At 46.9% G+C, this 8944-nt stretch overlaps 1 protein-coding gene across 1 annotated transcript in view; it reads right to left on the bottom strand.

Annotated features, from left to right (window-relative positions):
• TCEA2 (transcription elongation factor A (SII), 2) overlaps positions 1–6579 on the bottom strand; it is a 43808-nt gene extending 37229 nt beyond the window's left edge. Inside the window, exons 1-2 of the mRNA XM_015424878.1 lie at positions 6522–6579; positions 4451–4556 (exon numbers count right to left, since the gene is read on the bottom strand). Coding sequence (XP_015280364.1) covers positions 4451–4556; positions 6522–6575 — 160 coding nt within the window. The 5' untranslated portion in view covers positions 6576–6579. The remainder of the gene's footprint in view (positions 1–4450; positions 4557–6521) is intronic.
• Between the last annotated feature and the right edge of the window lie 2365 nt (positions 6580–8944).

Raw genomic sequence — 8944 nt, 5'->3', positions numbered from 1 at the left:
CAGGAATGCACAGGAACGGAGTTCCGTCTGGCTCCCAAGTTGGACACGCCCAGCAGGAACTCATTAGCATAATAGGCCACACCCAACAGCAGAAACTCATTCGGATTGGCTACAATTAGGGGGGTGTGGCCTAACATGCAAAAAGCCCTGGGTTTTGACAACAAACAAGGTAAAGAAAATAAGAAGCAAAAGGTGGGTGTGGCTGGATGACCACACTTCTGGTAACATGGGGTTTGGCCTAATATGCAAATGAGCTGTGTTGTCAGGGGTGTGGCCTATTATGCTAATGAGTTCCTGCTGTTGGGTATGGCCTATTATGCTAATGGGTTCCTGCTGGACCTTCTCTACAAAAAAAGCCCTGGTTAGTAGTTAAAAAAAAGATCACAGCCCTTAACACAGTTAGTAATGACCCAGTTAGTAATGAGACAGGTAAAAGCACTTAGCGTTAAATCAGGTTAGAGAAAGTTGTTGTTATAGAAGAACAATATTACAGAAGGTAGCTGTTAATAAACCAGGTTAATCAAAACAGGTGTCGTTAACTAAAAAGGTTAGAGAAATTAGGTGCTATTGATCTAAAAGCTTAGAGAAATTAGATGTCAGTAATAAAAAAGGTTAAGGGCTATGGATTGTCAAACATGAAATGCAACAAAGCATCACACACAATTTCCCCCCAGCTTCTTACGCCTGTGATCTGACAGATGCCATGAATTTCTTTCTTTCTTTCTTTCTTTTGTTTTTTTTTTTGGGGGGGAGTATGTAATTGTGTTGCTTGCAGTGAGTCTATGTCGCAAGAATGCCCCTTTCTCCTCACCTCTATTATGCAGCACCACACAGGCAGTAATAATTGGTGTCAAGGTCTCCTTTTTCTTTACAGGCATCTCCAACGAGCCTTTAGCCTTCCAAATGTGCACACCACCACTCCTAGCTCTGGAGAGGGACCTCTTAAACAGTTTCTCCATCCTACGGCCTGGTGTCTTGTAGGGGGTCATTAGCCATTTCTGAATTGGATATGCCCTATCCACAATCATAAGTGGGGGAATAGTTATGGATTCACCATTAGGGCTATTTTTGGGCAGGAACGCACAGGAACGGAGTTCCGGCTGGCTTCCGAGTTGGCCACGCCCAGCAGGAACCCATTAGCATAACAGGCCACACCCAACGGCAGAAACTCATTAGGATTGGCTACATTAGGGGTGTGTGGCCTAACATGCAAAGACGTTCCTGCTATTAAAAAAGGCCCTGGGTTTTGACCACAAACAAGGTAAACAGAATAAGAAGCAAAAGGTGGGTGTGACTGGATGACCACACTTCTGGTAACGAGGGCTGTGTGGCCTAATATGCTAATGAGCTGCGCTGTCAGGGGTGTGGCCTAATATGCAAATGTTTCTGTTGGGTGTGGCCTGTTATGTTAATGAGTTCCTGCTGGGCTTTTTCTACAAAAAAAAAAGCCCTGGATTCACCATTAGGGTAGGATTTTCCGGTACAAATACTCCATCCATTGCCCTGCAGATTGCTGATTGTTTGAGGACAAAGGCATAGTGATTTCGCCCCTGGGTTTTGACCACAAACAAGGTAAACAGTATAAGAAGCAAAAGGTGGGTGTGACTGGATGACCACACTTCTGGTAACGAGGGCTGTGTGGCCTAATAGGAGCTGCCGCACGTATTTCATACCAGGAATTGTAGCTAACAGTTATCTGCGACGTTGTCTTTGGTATAGCTATAGAAAGGTGGAAGGGAGGAGGAGAGCAAAACCCACAAGTTACGTGGCAGCCATCAGTTGCTCTGGTACAACAGGGAAAGCCAAGTTTCGTGAAGCCATCCATGATCTGTATGCAAAATAACAGCCACAAAATCAACTGTCTTCCATTTCATACCAGAAATTGTAGCTAACTGTCATCTGCAAAATTATCTTTGGCAGGGGTCATTTCCTGCAGGAGCGCACAGGAGCGGAGCTCCGGCAGTAAAGAGCCCAGGGGGCGGGCACATTCAGCCAGGAGGAGGCAGGAGAAGAGGGAGGGTAAGTTGCTTCCTCCCCGCCTCTCTGGGGCCAGGGAGGGCCTTGGCGGGGCTTCCTTGCTCTCCCGCTGGCCTTGCAGGTTCACTGCCGGTCCCCTGATGTCAGGGGGTGTGGCATATGCTAATGAGTTATGCTAATGAGTTCCCCTAGCTCTTTTTCTACGAAATGACCCCTGAGAATAATGATGTTATCTGGCATAGAAATACCTAGGAGAGACATAAGGCTACCCAGTCTGCGGAACCCACACCACAGGGTTGTTCTGCGGAGCCACAAGAACATCATTCAAGCTTTTCAAGTTCCCCCTTGAGTTAGTGCTGAATCAATGCAAAAAAATTAAAGGTGGAAATTATCAAGGGGGGGTGGGAATCGAAACCTTTACAATGACATGCATTTGTGTCCATATACATGGCTAGAGGCCATTATTGAAAATGATCTGTGTAATATGGTTAAAAAAAAACACAACACAGTACAATCCACCTGGAAATACAGAAACATTACTCACCGTTCCAATTTCATTGCCAAGGCACACTGTTTTTAAAAAGATCTCCTGAACAATTGCCACGCACACCCCTTTTGCAATCAGAGAAGCAGTTGCCAGCCCTACGCCAAACTGTTCACGAAGTCTTGACTGGCGAAGGCACCACAGAGCAATCCCCAGATATTCGACAGGAATAGGAGTGTGCATGGAGGTTTCTTGGCACTGCAGCCGATGTCTCAAGGTGTCAGCAATTTCAAAGAAAGTGGCCAGTGACATCCAGAAACTGCACAGCCACTGTTCATCGCTCCATCTGCCCATCACAGAGTGGTTCCACCAGTCCCTGCTGCGGGGTCCGACCCACCATCGACAAGGGACTATATGTGCTGAGAAGAGTGGTGGCTGTGCCCTCAAAGATACACTCCTGCAGTACTTGGAGGACACACCGCTTACCAAACGCACCCTAGATTTCTGCACGGGCTGGCAAAGTATATGCAGAAGCACTTCATAATACTTAACTGTGCTGCTACTGATCAGCAGCGGCAGCAACAACTCCAGCATAAGTTGAACCACAGCAGAGATACTGACCGTGATTGAAAGATCACCAGCCTCACAGATATGCACACAAAATACTCGCCCACCTTCAACCCGCAAAGAGAAGACGTTTGCCTCCCTGAGATATACACCTGGGATTCTCTCGGTAACAAGTCACTTACCAGCCGGTCGCATCTGGCCATTCATGAACTGCGTGGATGGGTGAACATCAGGACATTTGCTACAGATACCTTAGGTAAGCAACATCTGTAACACCAATCCAAGGTGCCCTGAGCACTCGCTGCCCAATGAGCTGCTTCTCTCCTCCTCTATCCATGTAACAACAGCCGTAATATCAGTGTACCTCAATGGTGCCAAGGCATCTCAATGGTGCAGCTGTAGCACTGAAGTGCTATATTGGACTAGCGCCATAGCGCCCAACTTAGAATGTTTCAAAAAGAAAGATCAAGAAAGATAGTGCAGAGGAAAAAGCATGGCGCTATTGGAAGCACTGCAGACATTTTGAACAGCACACTATAGCGATTCAGAAGCACAAAGTAGAGGTGGAAATGGAAGAAAGCAGTTTACCTCAAGAATGGCTCAACCGTGTTTCGCTAACCAGACGCAAGCAGCTTTGTATGACAAGGTAAATGAAACCTGTCAGCAGCCGGTTGCTAAAATGGTTGCGTCTGAAATGACACAAAAAACCCGTTAGCAGCCGGCTACCGAAATGGTTTACAAAGGCTGTCTGAGGGTGCGGTCACACGGTCCTTTTGATTGGGTTTCACTGCTGTTCCCTCCCACATTTAAATTTGCTGACCAGATAGGCCAATCCACCTCCCGCGCTGAAGCGGGCTTAGTTGTGCAATTTTCGCGGTTCTCTGCCGCATTTTCCGGCACTGGCTGGAACGAGTACTTTCCGGGTTTTCCCGCTGCGATTCCGCGATTTCCGTATCTGGACTGCATATTGCCATGACGGCGCTTTCTTTCTTTCTTTCTTTTGGCCGACCCGTTTTGCACATGTCTAAAAAACCGCTATGTAATTATTCTATGTGTAAAGGCGCAAATGCGCACGCGCAATTGATTTTTTTTAAAAAAAATTCCCGCGCTGCCGCAAGGGGCAGCGCGGCTGTCTGATCGGAGGTTTGTGTGATTAAAGCGGTTGAGAGAGGGACTGTGTGACCGTCTTCACCCGATACAAAATGTCACGGATAAAATGACAGCAGGAACAACAGCGCCGCAAGAGGTCATTGTGACCGCACCCTGAAAGAGGTCAGAAACAAATAATGGGGGAAAGTTTTGTCCATGTGTCCTGGCTTCTCGCAAGCCCCTGCTGGAAACAGAAACCTGAAGAAATGACGCTTTGGTTCAATCCAGCGGGGCTCTTCTTACAAATCCACTCAAGCTCGCTCATTCCCTTACCTAGGAGTTTTTTCCAGGCCTTGATAAGCGATTTGGCAAGTGCAATCACTTCTTCGTCTGTGCTCTGCTTCCGGAGGGCATTCACAGATATTCCAATGCGAGTGGACTGCAAACCGACAGGCAAGAAAGGGGCAGTTCATCATATGACTTGCAAGGCAAAAAGTGCTGACAAGGAAACTTCAAAACACTCCGGCCGTGATCAGGGGCTGAGCACAACTCTTAAGACTCTTTGCACCAGGGATATTTCACAAAGTACCACTTTCAGTTTGGCACGTGCTTTATGAAAATTAAGTCATTCATCCCACCAAGAATTTCCCCGCCTGTACTGCATAAGAGCTCAATTTGACTGACCCCCTTCCCTTTGTCATTTGGCCTTGTTCCTCTGGCCCCCTTTGCCCTTCTATAGTTTGATCAAGAGACTCAGAACAAAAAAAGAAGGAAATACTCTGTCCTTAAAGGTAAAGGTTCCCTTGCTCGAAAGCCAGTCGAATCCGACTCTAGGGTTGCGGTGCTCATCTCCGTTTCAAAGCCGAAGAGCCCGCGCTGTCCAAAGACGTTTCCGTGGTCATGTGGCCAGCAAGACTAAACACCAAGGTGCACAGAACACTGTTACCTCCCCACCGAAGTGGTACCTATTTATCTACTTGCAGTTTCTTGCTTTCGAACTGCTAGGTTGGCAGGAGCTGGAACTAGAGACGGGAGTTTATTTATTTATTTTATTTATTCGGGTATTTCTATCCCGCCCTACCCCGCGAACGGGCTCAGGGCGGCTTACAGAGGCCTAAGCCATACATAAAATTCAATAAAGTTCACTCTGTCATGTGGCACTCGGGTCTCGAACTGCTGAACTACCGACCTTCCACAGCCTGTAGTTCAGCATCTTAACCACTTGAGCAGCTCCTTACTCAACCACTAACCAAGTTGTGGAATTCACTGCCAATGGATGTAATGATGGGCACAAGCATGGATGGCTTTAAATAGGGGTTAGACAGATACATGGGGGGAGAGGTCCATCAGTGGCTACTAGCCATAGAGACTAAAGGGCATCGACACAGGGGAGCTCACCATGTTAGTCTGTTGCTGCAAAATAGCGAAAAGCCCAGCAGCACCTTTAAGGCTAACAAACTTTATTGTAGCATAAGCCTTCGAGAGACACAGCTCTCTTGCGTCTGATGAAGAGAGCTGCGTTTCTCGAAAGCTTATGGTACAATAAAGTTTGTTAGTCTTAAAGGTGCTACTGGGCTAAAGACGAAAGGGAATCTCCATGGTCAGAGGCAGCATATGTCTACCAGCACTGTGAGACAATATCAGCAGAAGGCTTTGTCTTCTATGCCCCTTCACTGACCTTCCAGGGTAACTCTTTGGCCACTGTATGAAACAAATTACTGGACTACATAGACCAGTGGTGGCGAACCTACGGCACGGGGGCCAGAGGTGGCACTCACGAGCCCTCTCAGTGGGCACGCGTGCCATCGCCCCAGCCAGGCCCAGACCATCATTAAAGTGTCAAATTCTCTGCCAAATAATTTTAAGTAAATGAAAGCATTTGGGATTGCTTTCCTTACTTTGTTTGGATCATCTTAAGTTAATGTGTGAGTTGTTTTTTCTAAAGTAAAACCTCAGGATTCAGGTTAAATTGCCGTGTTGGCACTTTGCGATCAATAAGTGGTTTTTGGGTTGCAGCTGGGGCACTCGGTCTCTAAAAGGCTCGCCATCACTGATATAGACCAATGGTCTGATCCACCTCAGTTCTTCTTGTGTTCTTTGCCAAAATGTCCCAAATTGGAGAAATGTCCCAAATTGGAGAAACGTCCCAAATTTGGAGAAAGCAATAATTTGCTGTAATTGGTTTTATAAAGAAAATTGGGGTTTCTTTATTACAGGAGTTTGAACTGTTTGAGGAACAGTGTGCAGAAAACCCTTATAACCTTCTAATCGCTTCGGAGTTTTAATATCTCTGTACAGACCACAAAACTAAGTGACTTTACGACCAAGTGAGCTACATGAAAGGGGGGTGGGAAGGAACTGGTGCCTAAGTGGAGGGCGGAGGATATGCAACAGCACACTTTACCTGCAGCAAACCCAGAGTTATTGGCATACTTTTCAGCTCCTTCAGCAAATCCATTGCCCCTTCCTGGAAAAGGAAATAAATACATCCTATGAAACGACAGTCAAAATTAATCAGGACAGCTTCTATGAGATCTTCAGGAAACAGACCCGGCAAACATTTGAGTTAATTCACGGGATCAATGAAGCACAAGACATCCTCTCAGGAAGGCAATCAGAAAATCCTGCTTGAGTGGGAGTGAACTGCATGAAAACTCAGGAGGATGCTGGATTCTTCCAACAGGAGGCAATCTGCAAACATCCCCCCCACCCCCGCCCCCGGGGATCGACATGTGAATGAGTTTATCACACACCCTAGTCAGCGACCATACGAAAGCGCCCTGTGGGCTGCAGGCAGCTAGGAGCTGAGACCGGAAGCCAGCTCGGATCCAGCAAGGGCCAGGATTGCTAACCCACTGCCTCTTCTCACAGCAGTGCAGAGGAGGTCATGGGTGCGCCCAGGGGTCATTTCGTAGAGAAAGAGGTGCAGGAGCTCATTAGCATAACTTATTTGCATATGCCACACCCCCTGACATCACCGGAAGTCTGTCAGAAGGAAACACTCACCGCTCAGGCTCCACTGGACTTTTTTGGATTGCTAGCTATTGGGGGGGGGGGGGAGAACATGCAGATCTGCCCTCACAGAGGAGGGAGAGCTTGTACCTGAAGGCAGGCCAGGGGGCTCTGCAACTTACTTGGCTGCTTCTTGCTCCTTGTGGCCCAACTGAGGGCTGCTGGGAGCAGGGGATGGGGCTTGTTGCATGTGCCCGCCCCCTGGGCTCCTTACTGCTGGAGCTCCGCTCCTGTGTGCTCCCACAGGAAATGACCCCTGGGTGCGCCCATAATTGTTTCTGCTGGCTAGATCCTAGCTGAGCATCCCCTGTGGCATTGCCGGCCCGGTGGGGGACCACTCAACTCGGCATGTGCCTGGAAACCGTTCCAAAGAAAAGCAGCCTTCAAAAAATTCTAATCCTGTCACCTGAACCTGCCAAACACCAACGAGACCCTCCTCCCCTCGTCTCCCTTCAATGAGCTAGTTTCCAACCACGAAACGTCTCTGCATCACAGTCTGGATATGCAGAAAAAACACCTTACAGCCAGCTTCACTGTCCCTGGTCCATGTCTATATCCACAAGGCAAAATGAAGGACCACACCTACCGGAAAGCAACAAGAACGACAACAAAAAGCAAGGCGGGGAAAATCGATCCCGGGATGCAAGAGGAAAGCGATTGACTGAACTTAAAACCCACGCGTTTATTAAGCTTTTAGCCTACATGAAAGGTTATGTCCGTGCCCTTTAAAATCTGTGGATTCAATATCTCATGTTATTTTTGACTTGTCGATTTCGCTCAGCCTTACGCAAAGAATTGTTGTCATTAGTTGCTGTAGATTTTCTGGGTTGTGTGGCTGTGGTCTTGACATTGTAGAACCTGACGTTTCACCAGTAACTGTGACTGGCATCCTCGTAGGTATAACACAGAAAGATGGAGTACTCTCTGTGTCAAGGTTTGTGAATATAGTGATTATTTGTGAATACTCTCTGTGTCAACCTTGACCCAGAGAGTATTCCATCTTTGTGTTATACCTCTGAGGATGCCAGTCACAGTTACTGGTGAAACGTCAGGTTCTACAATGTCAAGACCACAGCCACACAACCCAGAAAATCTACAGCAACTAGTGAACTCTGGCCGTGAAAGCCTTCGACAACAAATTCTTGCCATCTTTGTATCCTCTTAATTATAGTTCTAATAAGGAAAAAGCTATTCAGTATCTTCTAAAGCAGTGGTGGCGAACCTATGGCACGGGTTCCAGAGGTGGCACTCAGAGCCCTCTCTGTGGGCACGCGTGCCATCGCCCCAGCCAGGCCCAGACCGTCATTAAACTGTGGAATTCTCTTCCAAATAATTTTAAGTAAATGAAAGCATTTGGGATTGCTTTCCTTACCTTGTTTGGATCATGTTAAGTTAATGTATGAGTTGTTTTTTTCTAAAGTAAAACCTCAATATTCAGGTTAAATTGCCGTGTTGGCATTTTGCGATAAATAAGTGGGTTTTGGGTCGCAGTTTGGGCACTCGGGTCTCTAAAAGGTTCGCCATCACTGTTCTAAAGGATGTTAATCCTGATATCACAGCTATAGCGGCAAAGTTTCTTACCGAAGCGGCCAAAGTCAGATCTGTGCTCCTAAGGAATGATTTGTTTTGTTCGTTAATGCTTTTAAATTTCCACGCTGTGTTATTTTATATCTATGTATTTTACTGTTATGCCATTCAAGGTCTTTGACTTTGACTTTAAGCTTTGAAGATCCAAATGATTTTAGTACATCTGTGGGGTTTTTTTAAAAAGCCCAATAAATCTCATTTGCGCTGCACCCATCGGTTCGGGGTCCT

Source organism: Gekko japonicus, unplaced genomic scaffold (genome assembly GCF_001447785.1).
Source record: "Gekko japonicus isolate JY-2015 unplaced genomic scaffold, Gekko_japonicus_V1.1 scaffold2894, whole genome shotgun sequence".
Lineage (NCBI taxonomy): Eukaryota > Metazoa > Chordata > Lepidosauria > Squamata > Gekkonidae > Gekko > Gekko japonicus.
The sequence above is the reverse complement of the archived record's forward strand: the minus strand, read 5'-3'. Positions and strand labels throughout refer to the sequence as shown.